This window comes from Xylocopa sonorina, chromosome 4, assembly GCF_050948175.1.
Source record: "Xylocopa sonorina isolate GNS202 chromosome 4, iyXylSono1_principal, whole genome shotgun sequence".
NCBI classification, from domain to species: domain Eukaryota; kingdom Metazoa; phylum Arthropoda; class Insecta; order Hymenoptera; family Apidae; genus Xylocopa; species Xylocopa sonorina.
In genome coordinates, this window is record NC_135196.1 from 8,774,936 (window position 1) to 8,790,468 (window position 15,533).

A 15,533-nucleotide genomic window follows, 5' to 3' on the forward strand; every position below is an offset into this window, starting at 1 on the left:
AAGTTTGCGATAGAGTACCGGATGTCCTCAAAAAAATGTATACACTGTGTAACGAGAAAAAAAGTTTCTTCTGGAATGCTATTGAAAGTATAAAAATGTAGCAGAAGCGATCTTTTTCTTGTGGGGCTTGGAATCCCGTAAATGGTTGCCTTCTAATTGTCGATTTGTTTGAACTAATTTCTAATTTTCTCTTATGACATGTCTGTGGTCATTGAGGGCAGCGGACAAACTTCTGAAGCTCACTAAACTATACTAATTTCTCCTGCCGGGACCTACTTTGACACGTGCAATAAACAAGAATCCCAAACCGATGCGCGACCCTTTCCAACAATTATGCCATAAACCACACCAGCCACGGGAGCCGAAATTTAATTTAAAAGAAATATATTTGCAAATGGATGAGTTTAAAGTGCCAATACCGTCCGGCGATATCCCAACAGTTCATAAACTTTCGTAAACGTTCCTAACTTAATTGATTTGCACTATGCGCGCATCAGCGCTGTGCCCGTAGTTACTTAAAACTCATTAACCGTTGAAGGGACGACAAGACTATCAAAGGTTGGTTCTGTTTGTTCGCAGATTGGAGCGTTGAAGGAATACTTCCTGTTCGCTGACAAACGACTTCACAAGAGGTCCCTCTCCAGCAGCGAGACGCACCACAAGACGCTACGGGATGAGCCGAGGGTAAGTGATTCCGTCTTTGACGTGTCATAAAGGGCGAGGCCGCGCGCGTCAAACTTCAATCACGAACACAAACGCCGGCCACAGGTGCGGAATATAGAATCTCTCTGGCATAATTTCACGCCGTCTGTCATTACACCATTGTCTCCGGCCAAAAACCTAAGTTTCGAGGTGCACTTTTTTTCAGAATCCATCGCGCTCGAGTAGAATCGAACTTTCGAAAGTTCGTGGCATTAAAAAATGTTCCGCCGTCAGCGAGGTCCAAATTTCGAGCGTTATCTGCAATCCTTTAGACGAATCGAATCGCAATTACCAAGCGGGGCACTAATTGTAATTAAAAGCGTTCCCTGTTCTCATTGATTTGATCAGAAATAGCACTCGGGAGCGCTTCCAAAGTCAACTGTATGTTTGTAACAAGCCAAAAAAAGAACACTTTGTTCCGAGACTATTTCAACGAAAGGTAATTAGGAGCTCTTTTAATTAAAGTCCCCTCCCTTGATTGTTCAATCGGCTTCATGCCGGGCTCTTCAATTGCAACTTGCAACCGTCCCATAAGTTCGATCAATCGAGAGGGAACGAAAAAGAAGAGGAGAAAGACGAAGGGAGTTTTAACGTCGAATGTGGCATTAAAACAAAAGTGGCCATCGGATGACCGTCTCGGTTCTTTTCCCCTCTCTCTCTCTCTCTCTCTCTCTCTCTCTCTCCCTCTTTTTCCTGTCCCCGTTTTCTCTCCCGCGAGCAAAAACACGATGGAATATCACCGCGTTCCCAAGGATAATATTGTGCTTGCCCCATCTTTCCCAATGGCGGCCATTGTCTTCGTCCCGCCGATGAAGCACTTCGGCGTTAGATGAAACGACACTGAAAAGGTTTGCTCGGCAAATACGGAAGCTGAGCATTACAAGCACGCGTAACGCGCGTCTGCAGGAGGAAGTCGCGAAGCGACAACTGCTCGCGCGGGCGTTAAATAATCGAAGAGGATAATCGCCACCTTCTAACCGTTCGCTTGATATCGGAACGGATTGTATTCTTAATGGGAAGTGTCTCTTTACGAACGAAGATGAATAGTTCTCCTCGAGAGCAATCGATTTTGTTAATTTTTAAAAAACAGCTAGAGCATTAAAGAGAATAAAACGAAAGTGTTAACCGCAATTTTCTGGAATTAATAATTCCCAACTTTTGCGTTTCTTTTCTCGTCGTTGAGGTTACGAGTATAACTTTTTTTTCGTTTCTACATCTCCGCTCCGCCATATCTGGCTGCGAGTGACCGTAGAAGCCCTAAGTTGGAGCGCTCAATGGCGGCAGACCGTGCTACCTAATTTGTAAGCTATATTTGGACTTATACGTAGAACGTACCACTGTCAAAGAGACCGTCTCGCCTGAATGATCGCCTCGAAACGGGTCTCTACCTACCCTCCGAACCACTACGAGTGCTCCTGAAACCGGAACAACTCTAGCGATGGGTTAGGTAGCCTCAAAGCTGTTACGAAGCAAACCTAACATCAAGAAGATATCCTGAGACAGACAGAGAGGAAGAGTTTCGTGGCAAATAAAACGGTTTCAACCGAGCAATTAGGCAATGAAGAACGCGGAAGTATAACGCTTTAAGTTTCTAACTTCCAGAGTCCATTTCAACCCCCTTAAATGTTGACCATCGCCAATAAAAAAAACTTTCTCGAAACTCTCACTTTTGCTCTGTCCTTGGCACTCGCGGTGCTTCATCCAGGTCAGAGCTAGGTTAATAAGAGGAATCAGACGTCTGGCAGAATTTTGCCTTGAGAAGCTCGATTGCTTGAACGGTACAGCTTTTTCGCTGATCCGCGAAACATCGCCGATGCTTGCATAAAGAAAGGGCTGTAGGTGCAATAATGGCGTCGCGTAACGATCAAGTTGCATGGCAGGGTTATTAAACGCAATCAGATTTTCCATCAAACAGCAAATCGTTTAACGTTATTACACGTGGAGCAGCGTGTAATAACTTTTGTCACGCGCCGTTAAACCATCGTGGCACTATTACGCGTGTTAAATGAAATCCTCCAACTAACGAGACACGATTTCATAGCAGCCGGCTCGCGGATCGCGGCAATTTTGCTCGATAAAAGAGGAATTCTCGATTTCTCGGGTATTCTATGATTGTCGACATGCGCATCGAATTCCGATATATCTCGATCGTAACGGCAGGAATGTGCATGAATTTGATGTGGTTAGCAGTAGTGTTCTTGGCTGAGCTGACATTGCCAATTAAAACGTTTAAATTGACAAACGAATAAGAATTCGTACGTCATCGGCCTTGACGATGATAAAAGACGACCTTAATCGTTGTATCTGCTAATTGTGCTCGGCACTATATTCAAATTAAAAGTAACATAAATAACTCGATGCAGCTGCATCAGAAAGTGTAGAAAAACACTATGCGTTGCCATTTTTTGCAATTAAAGTAAAAAGCTTGCACCTTTTAATAAATATAGATGGCTGCATAACTTCTGCCTCTACTAATGGAGCTATAAACTATTGCCGAAATTCTGACTAAAGTAACGGCTCCAACTAGTATGGAGCTAATTTTATAGTTAAGTCAATCTTCGCGGACGTAAACTGTAATTAAAGTGACACACGGATAATCGTGCTTTCCAGATATCGTACGTTCACGTCGTAAGTAGTATAACCCTACGCGTAGTCGGACCATTAAGTGCGAAAAATAATTCGACTTCAGAATCGTTAGTAACGATGAACTTTTGACGAAATATTCGACTAATGGAACTAGAAACAATTGCCATGAATATGAATAGAAGTTCGTCTACACTGCAACCAAATTTATTCGATATTTAATCAAACTTCGTGCAGCTTTCGCAGATTTTTGAAGCCTCGCTGCACGATACCCCGGGTACAAATTCAATATCAATAATGTACATTTATCTCGAAGCAATTTTGCTGAAGCATATCGACATGATTCCCGTTCGTTTTCTTCTTTCCACGTACTCGAAACGAGCACACGTATAAAGAGGAAACGTCAATATCTCTCCATTAATTTCCAATCGAAGCTTCCGCGATCCGATTCATGCATCGTTCGCCCTATAAATATCCGATTTGTAACTTGTAAATAGATCGAGCAATAACACTTTCGAGCTCCGACACTTTTCAATCGCGTAATCCCACCCGCCGTTGTACAATTTTTATTGGATTTCGTGTCTATAGGTATCGAGTATCGTATTCTGCTCAAACGAGAAAGAAACTGGTCCTCCTGTTGCTTGTATCCTTCCGTTCTTATGATTTGTGATCACAGTTTGATGGAAAATGGCAAAATTTTGGACGTCATCTAACAATTTGGCGACCGTCAAACATCTGACGATCGAAAATTCATAGAAAACTTGTTAATCGGTATTGAAAAATCAAGAGATGACCGGATTTAGTAAATTAAAAACTATGAAGAGGTCAGGCACCCCCTCTAGTTTCTAAAAATTTGGCTTGACGATGCTATCATTCGCAATCTGTTAGAATAGAAAAATAAGCGTAGGTGTTTAGCGATTTTCGAAATGTCGGAACGCACGTGGACGTTACGACCGTGACACTTATCGACGCGGAACGGTAGCCTAGCCCGGGGCTTTTGGACCCTGGCCAAAATTCAGGGGCCGTGAATTTCCATGGCCTAGGCTTTAACGTCGAACCGTCCAGCAATATGAATGAAACGATGACCGGGACGGTGCGCGTTCCACGCTCCGTTAAGCTGAAGCTCGACCGCGAAAACGCTGCTCGTCCATGGTCCCGTTTACAAGGCGCCACACGGCTGGATCCGTATACATACCTATTTCCTACAAATTTTCGACCGCCAGCGTATTTTTTCCCCGTAAATCTGCTTCCCTTTCTAAATACGCGCCAGATGAATCTCGAGTATGCAAAAATTTTTAATAAGCCAGTCGCCATTTGTCGTCCACTCGCTCGGTAATATGCGGAATAATGGATCAAACGACTTGAAGATTGTGTTCCACGAGTGTATTGTGAGGTTTCACAATTCCAATTTGTTTTGGCAATAGTTGAACGTCCAAAAAAGTAGTTTTATCTTAACAACTGATCTCTCGTGCCAAACAACACCTACCTTACCGACGTCGAGCTGTTCATAAGTTATTTACCATGCGAAGCAATATTTTCATTGTATTACGAATAACGGAATTATAATTTTATGCTTGATCGCGATCTCATTCGAAAATGTAGGGTTCCATTAAAAAATTCCAAAGTGATCTTCTGAAGAGGAGGTCATTTTCATGGTCACCGCAAGGTCCACCCTCGAAAATCGAACATCATTTACTTAAAACGTTATTAATTTCTAGGTAAAAACAGAAATCCTTTATACGCGTCATTTCTCTAAATATCAAATACGTCGAAACAATTACGATAAACTCGAAGTGAACAGATTGCACCAGCACCTACTCCTGCTCGCGTAGCCAATTACTGTCAACATTTCATTCAGTTCAAACTGCATTAAAATCCCATATGAAATTCCGCGGAACAAACACGAAACGGCAAACGTGCCAACTCCGTTCGACGTGAAAAGCAGCATTTCACGAATGGTAACCACAGTGGGCTAAATAAATTTCAATTCCGCCGCCGCGATAAATCAATCACGCTTAAGCGGCGTCTCTAAAAGCGCGCACGTTCCCTTGGTCCTTGAAAAAAAAAATTTCGCTCTTTAATTCGCCTTCGAAATCCACGCGCGATCGCTTCTAAAGGGAAATCTTTTTGCTCCCTTTTCCAGGTTAGGTGGTTCCAGCAGCAGCACGAGAAGAAACGTAAGAAGAGGGACTTTGTGCCCACATCGTTCTCGTTCACCGATTATCCAGCGTTTTTCGATGAGTTTGGTCCACGTCCTAGGCAGGCCACGTTCCATCGACAAAGAAATAGAGGCGTACCTCTTCAGAACCTGTTCACGGATCCGCTCTTTAAGGAACAGTGGTATCTGGTAAGTGGATCCTTCGATTTTACTTCCCTCGAACTTGAACCAAAACGAACTACGTGACGAGAGTACGCCTCGCGACCCACCGGGCTTAACGACGTCCGTACCCGAGATCCAATCTGTCCTTTCAATTCATCGAATATGTTTCCTTCCGCCCTTTCTCTAGTCCTCCCCGCCGAGATTCACCCATTAAATATTTAACCGATATAATAGCTAACACATAGCGCGCCAATCCAGTTTTCAGGGTATACAAGTAACGTTCGCTTCGCTTGTTACATATTCAGATTCTTCAGATGTAGTTTGCATCCATTTTACGACCGTTACATTTCAGCTCAAATATTTAACTCGATAGTAACGGCTTCTTGAACGGCTGTCGATTCTCTCAACTAAATAATTCACAAAGGAAGAGTCGACGGCTGATCGCTGCGAAATTAGCCAGCCTCGATGAACCTTTTCCTTGCCTCACGACTCCGCACTATTCTTACTAAACCTTCGAAAGTTTTTTTTGACAAAATCTACTCGCGTAACGTTTTATTCTCGATGATCCGCGAACGATGTAACAATATTGTAATTAACGTAATGGTATAGAAATTTTATTGAAATAGTATCGTGGGTGATAGTGGTATATATTAAATTACCAATTAACAAATTACGTGTTCTATTGGTGATTTAATTCTCGATGGTAGGGGATAATATAACACGTGTCGGACTATTCGGTTGAATTTGCAACGAGGGGCACGAGGAATGCCGAACGTTCGTTGAAATTTAAAGCTATTGCCATGTCGAGCAAAACAATTGACGAAACAATTTTTGAGAATTCCATTTCTGCTTGAACGATCAGAAACAATTGGAAATGCTGAACCGTATCCATTGCTCTCTCGGTTCGTTAGCCATGGGCACATTAAACCACTGATTCATCGAGCAAGGATCGAAAGGGCCATTTACGTGACTGCCAGAAATCATATAAAATTCTATATATATAATATACTCGAATGTAATTAAACATTCGATTGTCAATGTTATAATTATATTCCTAATAAACAATATAATTAATATAAATTATCGCATAAATAATTGTCATGAAAACGCAGCGCTCTTTGTAACTTACACCCGATAGACGCAGGTTAGAGTCAAAATTTCGTGTGTTATCGCAAATTTATCTCAATCGACACTTTATTATCGAAACACAACAAGTAGCGGATGATTTTAATAGGTAACGGATTGCTGATTCATATTGGAGCGTCGAAGCATAAAGATCCTTCGAACGTATGATAAATTTTGAAGATCACTCGTTCTTAGCAAATTGCTTAATATAAAATCGTATTTACTAATAAAAAAAAAGGGACTATTAAAACCGCGACGATATATCTATCTAGAACGTATTCCCATCGTTAATTCCAGAAACGACAGACGCAGCGATCGCTGCTAACTATACCGAAAACGATCGTTCGAAGCGACGGGTAAAGAATTACGAGCGGCAGCGTATGAGAAAGTACGATCTCTGGCCATGTTCAAATTTCTCTTCCGTATCGACAACGGATGAATCGTTCTCCCCGTGTAGGAAAATATCGTTACGATGGTATGACGATTATTTTGATTTAAATTTCACGCCCACGTTTCAGTAGAACTGGAACTTTAGCGTACTCGACACAAGTGTCATAACTGCAACGAACGATTATCTTGGTCCATACATTTTCCACGTACATCTACGTATTATGTTATTATATTTCTGGTACAAAAATCATATTTTGACAAAGAGGCTCATCAAAAATGAAACACTTTCATATGCAGAAAGAGGATTTTTTTTCAGGATGATATAAAGTAGATCCTACTCTTCTTCCCTTTCATTGTCCTTTTTAAAAAAAAAAAATACTATGTGCAATTTGAAAAAATGCAGGCACACACAAATATACGAATACCACTTCCCAATATTAAAGTTAAAATAGCTTCTAAAGTAATGGTTTTCTGCGTAAGTAGGTTAGTAGCACTCCTTTATAGAGATTGACAAATAAAACATAGATCAATACATTTAAAAATATATAAATTTATTTTAAGGAACAAATAAATTAATTTGATGCGCGTTTTTTACGTATTTACCTACCAAGAATCGTTCCATATTCTTCAAATGGAATGCTCTATACGTATGAACCGTATTTTAGAGCTATTCTATAAGAAAATCGTGAATTTCGCTGTTGAATTAAAATTAAATGTTTGCGAACAATTACATCGGAGAGGAGAAAAAATGCTAACTCCTAGAACGAATAAATATTGTAAAGGAAGATAATCTAATTTTTCTACTTTTCATCCCGTTTCTATTTTTCCACCTTTATTACTTTTCCTATAGCGCGCCTCTTTTATTTGCAGCGAGTTGATTCGCGGTCCATAGTTTCGCCGTGCTCTTGTTGAATATTCGCTATACTCACTTCGTTCGAAACGGTTCCATTTTTCTTATGTGGCTCGCCTTCATTCAATTATCCTCTGTTTAACCGGTTAACAGCCAATTTTTTACCCGTTCCTTTCGCGAACAATCCGTATCGAATTTTTCATTTTCTCCTTTTAATTCACGCGGTCCAATCGCCGCGATTCAGAGTTAAAACATCTACGTTTTGCTCCCCAAAAAAAATCTACCCCGTTTAACTTGCAATTCCAAGTGTGCTTCCCGATGTTTTTCTTTTTTAAATTTCACGTGAAAAACTTACTGTTTAATTATTTCTTTTTTCTCTGTTACGAAAATAAAATGTTCGAGGACACGTCGATGAAGCTACGTGTCGCTTCCAACTGAGTAAAATTGAGAGAACTGTTTGGAAAATGAGACCAAATTTTGGGCGCCACATCGCGATGAACCGTCAGAAATTTCGACATCAGTCGAATTTCTCCAGAACGATGCCTGAATTGAAATTTAATAATTTCCTCCGCCTTAATTGTCTACACCTCATAGAGATTTTTCGATCGCGAGGTAAGCAGATTCGCGTGAACGGTGCGCAGAAAACACAAACAAACGACTAAGTGAAAACACTCGACGAGATATTGGACGGTGCTTGTATTAGCCAGATATTTTTGTAACGTCGTCGGTCCGTTGAAACTGAAGAGGAAAAACGAGGAGAAGAAAAGAAAATGCACGGCTAAAAAAGAGACGAGTACGTTTCAAGCGATGATAAAAATATCGTTGCTCGTGGAACGTCGGGGGCAACAGGGTTTCTACTCTACGACTGAATTTCGTATTATGGTTTTTACAAACGCTCGATTATTACAACGACCGTGTAACTGAACAATAACTCTCCCGCGAACTCCCTCAACTATTTCCCTTATTTCTTCACAATAAAAAAAAAAGTCGAGCGACACCACTGTATATAATTGCAATTAAAACGCTTACCAGAAAAAAAAAACTCATATTCCTCGTCAGTTCGAAAAATACTAATATTCTTGACGCACCTTTCCACGCGCGATTCAATTCCAGAATGGCGGAGCCAAAGATGGGTACGACATGAATCTTGGTCCAGCATGGCAGAAGGGTTACACCGGGAAGGGCGTCGTCGTGTCGATCCTCGACGACGGCATACAGACGAATCATCCGGACCTGGCATTGAACTACGACCACCAGGCCAGCACGGACATCAATGATAACGACAATGACCCGATGCCAAGAGACAACGGCGACAACAAGCACGGGACCCGTTGCGCTGGCGAGGTCGCCGCGGTCGCCTTCAACCAATACTGCGGAGTTGGCGTCGCGTACAACGCGAGCATCGGCGGTAAGAGATTGGGAATTTTTCCTCGCGAAATCATCCGAGGAAGAGGGAAACTTCCGCCGTCTCACCCTATAAATAACCGTCAACCCTCTCCGCGTGCCCTGTTTCCAAATGAAAATGCAACTGCAGCGAATTAAATTCCATTCGGATACACGATCCTCTTTATTATAAGCGACTCGCCCGTTATCCGGTTCAATGAATTATGATCTTCCGCTCTCCTCCCCATTTCGAGGTGTTTGTCTCGAGTTCCAGTCGAGGATACGAGATTGGATGTGGCCAGGCATTCCTCGAAGATTCCCAGTGTTTACGAGGATGCTTCTTTCTAACGAGATCCGAAAGTTAATCACGACGCTGGCAAACAAAAGTGTTCGTATCTGACAAACGGTTCACCTCTCGATCCGTGTCCACGAAACTTTTTTTACTTCGATACAGTGTCTTTTATGTACCATAGAGACATTAAATAGGTTTCTTCAACAGCTTGTGTAATTTACTACGTGTGATCAGCAACGATATTGATCTCGTCTAGGAAATCCTGCAAGGATTTGTTTTAAACAAAAGTTCGTTGAATTGCAAATTTTATCAGATTATTTCTATACGTAAAAGAAAATGGAAAAAATGGATATTTCATTTTATCTGCATGCGAGTAAGAGCCTGTTACGTAGTCTTGTGTTCGTTACAACTCTTTTGTGAAACAATGCTACTATCGAATTATTTACATTAAATATACTGATCATTACTGGAGCTTTTCGATTGTAAGCAGCGTATCGAAATATTCGCAAATTATAAATTACTCCATAAAATACGTATGGACGTATAGAATGTTGCTGACACATGATGCATCATTCATATTATAATTATGCATTAGCCTGCATACATTAATGACACTGGATTATTATAATCGTATCCATTTTAAATTTACATATCGACTGAATACAATATAAAGAGATATTTTCTGTGATTCAATCATTCCATTTAAAACATTTCGATTAACATAAGCTGAACACCTTTATAGAACTTGGAAGCATTTTGTTTTATTTATCGAGAATGTCTGAGTAAATAGTTAACGACCAACAGCGATATTGGGCTTCTAAGGAAATCTGTTTCCTTTCAATTATTTTGAATAATTTAATTTAAATTTTAATTCAATTTACGTATACGTTAATATATATAATTATTACTATTACGTCCAGCTTAAGGCACCGACCTAAATATCAAGCATTTCCCTCGTAGAACAGTTTCCAGGTATTCTGTCTGCCGGGTGTTGACTCTTCAAACTATCATCCGTTAGAAACGGTAAACAATGAATCCATTTCAAAATGAACATCACGCAAACCTTGCAGACATTTCCTGCACATAAATTTCGTAGCTTCACGCTGTGCAACACTGCCTACAAAATGTTTTATCTACCGATGCGATTGTTCTGTTGCATTCATTTCCGCCCGTAGGTTCATTCATCAGAATATTAAAAAAAATCATTTAAATTCGTATTAACGTAAATACAGCCCAAACCGCTATTTCAGAAATTATTTTAGTAATCGAACTAATGATACGCCTAGTAATGAAATTTGATAGAAGAAGGGTACTTCATATATGCAAGTAAAAATTTAGAGCAACTATAAATGTTTCACTTTTTCCAGAGATAGCTTTTACGCGATATAGTGGTAAAAGTGTGGAAGAATCCTGAGCGTGAAGATTGAAATTGTATAAAATTAAGGCATCGATCAATTTCCTTCTTGCGTCTCGAGTCGATCGCGATTGATGCGACATAAATTAACCTGTGAAAGAGGAAGCATAACAGGCAACCTTGCAGGAACTGATAACTAATTTTATAAAATCTGATTTGAAAGTCTCCCGGCCGGCGTTAACTTCGTTCACGCGATTTAATCGGCTCTCAACAACCTCATCTCTGTTGCGAACATTCTTCGCGCCGTTTCATCCGTTCAATCTTCCTTTTTCCACGACTCCGTAACAATTACCCGAGTGCCACTCATTCCGCGTATCGGGCCGTCGCTTATAAGTCGTTTCGCTTCACGAGAATATCGAGTTCCGATAACATTATCTGCTCGTTTCCATTAAAATGCACGTCAACAGTCCGTGTTCGATTTAACGCGCCTGGAATAGCCGTGTAACATTGCTGCGACCGAGGCAGCAACCCCTCCCCGCGGGGTCGCTCGACGGTTAAACGATGAGGAACGACGCGTCTGTAATTAAAATTCCTCTGTTGGATTTCTTTTCCTCGCGATCGCCTCGTCCCGTTTCGCGGTCGAAGCCAGGAAATGCGAGCCCCGTGGCATCCGGAGAATTCGGGGTAGCGCGGGCATCGAGAAGGAAAGCTATCTAACGCACGTGCCATCCGTGTTCTCAGGCGTGCGAATGCTCGATGGCCCGGTAAACGATGCCGTCGAAGCCAGGGCGTTGGGATTGAATCCTGATCACATCGACATATACAGCGCCTCGTGGGGCCCGGAGGACGATGGGAAAACCGTCGATGGCCCCGGCCCTCTTGCCAGGAGGGCGTTTATTTATGGCGTAACAAGCGTGAGTTGTCTCCATTCTAACTTATTCTTCGCGTGTTCTCTCTTCCTTTTTTTTTCAACATTCTAATCACGTTAACGTATAGCTTTTCGTTTGCCAAATCTAATCAATTGCAGAGCTATCGAGTTTTCACTCATTACTACCCAAAAATTCCAAGTAACGTAAAAAAAAAAAAAACAAAATTATCCGTGAATAGATACTTGCGAAACGGCAGAGAAGCGACTCGAAAGACGCTCGAAAGATCGGGTACTATAACGGTTTGCTCACGAATAACAGGGTCGCAAAGGCAAGGGTTCGATCTTCGTATGGGCGTCCGGTAATGGTGGCCGTCACACAGATTCGTGCAACTGCGACGGCTACACGAACAGCATCTTCACCCTGTCCATATCGAGCGCCACTCAGGGTGGGTACAAGCCGTGGTACCTGGAGGAGTGCAGCTCGACGCTCGCCTCGACTTACTCGTCGGGGTCGCCGGGCAACGACAAGAGCGTCGCGACCGTCGATATGGACGCGAAACTAAGGCCGGATCATATTTGCACGGTCGAGCACACGGGAACGTCCGCGTCCGCCCCGTTGGCCGCTGGCATCGCAGCCCTCGCACTCGAGGCGAACCCGAGCCTCACGTGGAGGGACATGCAATACCTGGTAGTGCTTACATCGAGATCCGGCCCACTCGAGAAGGAGCCAGGGTGGATACTGAACGGGGTGAAGAGAAAGGTCTCCCACAAATTCGGTTACGGGCTCATGGACGCTGGCGCTATGGTGAACCTGGCCGAACAGTGGACCAACGTACCGCCTCAACATATCTGCAAGTCCGATGAGATCAACGAGGAGAGGCGTATCGATCCGACCTATGGTTACACGCTCAGCGTATACATGGACGTCACTGGTTGCGCTGGTTCCTTGAACGAGGTCCGCTTTCTCGAGCACGTGCAGTGCAAGGTAAGGGAATACTGGGAAGGATCCAACTACAAAATTGACCGTGGATTGTGCTATGCTCGCTAGCAGTCGATCGTTGCTACTATTCGAAATTATGTTTCGTCGATTCTCCGTGTTGTGTGAATGCTGAATTTTTAAGTCGTATGCGACGTACACGCGCGCCATTTCGCTGTTTCGACACGGGGAAAAATAATTTTAATGGCAATTAAAAATCCGTGAAAAACGGAATACTAGCTGTCGAGTTGATAGTACATTTCTGGCTCGTTAAGTGTATCTTAAGTGGAACGATCTTTTAAATCGGTGCGTTATGTACATTTACAAGTTTCCCTCATAGAAGGAATAAATTTGCAATATCATTAAAATGTAAATTTTTTACAGCCACTTTATGAATTATAAGTTGGGACAAAGTGTATAAAGCGAGAACAAATTTGATTGTAAACGTTCTTGTAGTTTCCCCCGACAGATTTTGCATATAATGGTCCCTCGTTTAGACGCGTTCGCAATTTATCGTACGTTAACTTCTACATAAAAACTAATTCTGATTTCCATAGTTTTGCACTACACTTTCATCTTAAAAGATAGAAACTTGTAAAAAATTAATTTAAATATCTTAATCAGCTCAACGAATCTAAATTTAATTCTTGTATGCGGCGTGTTAGTAATTAATTCTTAGACGAAGAAGTAATGTTGATAACAAGAAAAGCCTTTAAACCAAGTAAAGTAATAAACGGTACCTTTGTAATCAGGTTTCCCTAAGGTTTTTCCCACGTGGAAATTTGAGGTTACTACTCACTTCTCCGATGGGCACTACGTCAACGTTGCTGTTCGAAAGACCACGGGATGTGCTCAGCTCGAGCTTCGACGATTGGCCTTTTCTTAGCGTACATTTCTGGGGTGAAAAAGCAGACGGCCGATGGACCCTGCAGATAATTAACGCAGGAAATCGGCACGTTAATTCTCCAGGCAAGTAGTTTCAGCGTTCAATAATCGGTCTTGCATTCTTTCCGAGTCAAACGAAAGCTCATTAACCATCCGAGTCGTAGTCACTCGTCTCTTTTTCCCTCAACAATTTTTAATTAGTAAACGACGCTAATTTCAATCGTAAAAACATAGCTATAAAAGTTTTCAACGAAAGCAAAAAACGAGAAAGTTGCATTTCTCTAATTAAATGGTATAACAGAGTAATTCGTACAGATATTTCTCTAAGACACCATAGAGCGCACAGTTTCAGAGCCGCTGTTCTACGTTAGTTGAAAATCTGTCGAACCGTTGTAACATTTGCTGTTACAGGAATCCTGAAGAAGTGGCAGCTGATTTTCTACGGCACAGCGACCAACCCGATCAGGATACGAACACGACAATTTAACCCGGTACAAGCGCCTTCTTCGTACGCCCCCGTGCATTATCCATATCCCGTAGACGATGACTCGCTACCGTTGGGCCATCGCGGCGACGTCGACTTCTTTCCTTCGTCTACCTTTCAGGGCTACCAGGGCCCGTACGTCGGCGCCGCGTCCAACGTCCAGGCGTCCGTGGCTACGTTGGATGGCTCCTCGGCGCCAATCCTGACCAATCGGCTGCCTGGGGACACGTCCTCCTCGTTCGATTCGCCACTGTCCTCCTCTCAAGTCGGGGACGACTCGCTGGACACCACCAGAAAGATTCTTCACGACTGTGATCCCCAATGCGATCCCCAAGGCTGTTATGGCAAAGGGCCCACCCAGTGTATCGCTTGCAAGAATTATCGACTCGACAAGTAAGTATCGCACATTTTTCTTTTTTCTCTTTGGATCGAAGTTGTAACTGAATAGTTGGAATTCACACATTGTGCACTAAATTACTCGGTTTGAAGTAGATTTTGTACGAGATGCTAAATTATTGTGCGAGGAAAATTTTCACGTGAAGTATGATTATAATATTTGATACTTTTTCTTTCTGACCGCGTTGAACGTTGCATGTAAAAGCTTGCGCAGTCTTCGCATCTTTCAGGGAGTTCGAGAAAAAGAAAAGCGTTAAAAACCAGAATTCTCTTGTATCACGTGCAAAGAGTTCTGAAATTTCGCGACGAAACCTGCGCGAGACAAGCACATTACGGATGTATACAGGATTGTTTAAATTACTTAATTTTTCGTTACACTTCGTGTGCTGGCCCGTGCTGTTGTTCTTTATTTCACAAAAATCCCGTGTTAACTCCTGCTGTTTGCATCCACATTATTTTAAACTTATTTTCAACTTGTTCATTTTTAATAAGTATTATCACCTCGAATATTCTGAAAAATAAACGTATCATTTTTCGCGAATACCTCTTCAAAATTTTATATCATTATTAAAACTAAAGTTTCGTTGCTGTCTATGAGGTGATGCTATTTAATTTCTTCATTTTCGACGTATTATTTCTTAAAAATTACAATAACTTTTTTTAATGAAGCTATTTTATTTTTCATTTATTTTAACGATTATCAGTTCACTGTATTCTTTACTAAAATTCATTTTTTATGTTCAAGTTACTATGTATTTATTTCATTTCACGATGCATTGCGCCATTTGCACATCCATCGTATCTGGCGATTGTTAGAAACACGGCTATTATTTAGAGTGTAACTTTTTATGTAAAAATTCAACGGTGAATTTTGGATCCACGGATATCAATTGGCAGACGGAATTATATATGTTTTGTAATAAAT

At 41.7% G+C, this 15,533-nt stretch overlaps 1 protein-coding gene across 2 annotated transcripts in view; it reads left to right on the plus strand.

The window, feature by feature from the left end:
* Fur2 (furin-like protease 2) overlaps positions 1-15,533 on the plus strand; it is a 275,995-nt gene that overhangs the window by 256,331 nt on the left and 4,131 nt on the right. The window contains exons 3-10 of one of the 2 annotated variants that reach the window (XM_076893920.1): positions 580-684; positions 5,429-5,632; positions 9,084-9,378; positions 11,741-11,913; positions 12,187-12,852; positions 13,596-13,812; positions 14,140-14,219; positions 14,334-14,605. In XM_076893920.1, coding sequence (XP_076750035.1) covers positions 580-684; positions 5,429-5,632; positions 9,084-9,378; positions 11,741-11,913; positions 12,187-12,852; positions 13,596-13,812; positions 14,140-14,219; positions 14,334-14,605 — 2,012 coding nt within the window. Of the gene's footprint in view, positions 1-579; positions 685-5,428; positions 5,633-9,083; positions 9,379-11,740; positions 11,914-12,186; positions 12,853-13,595; positions 13,813-14,139; positions 14,606-15,533 lie in introns of both variants that reach the window. The other variant, XM_076893919.1, reaches the window with a different exon arrangement.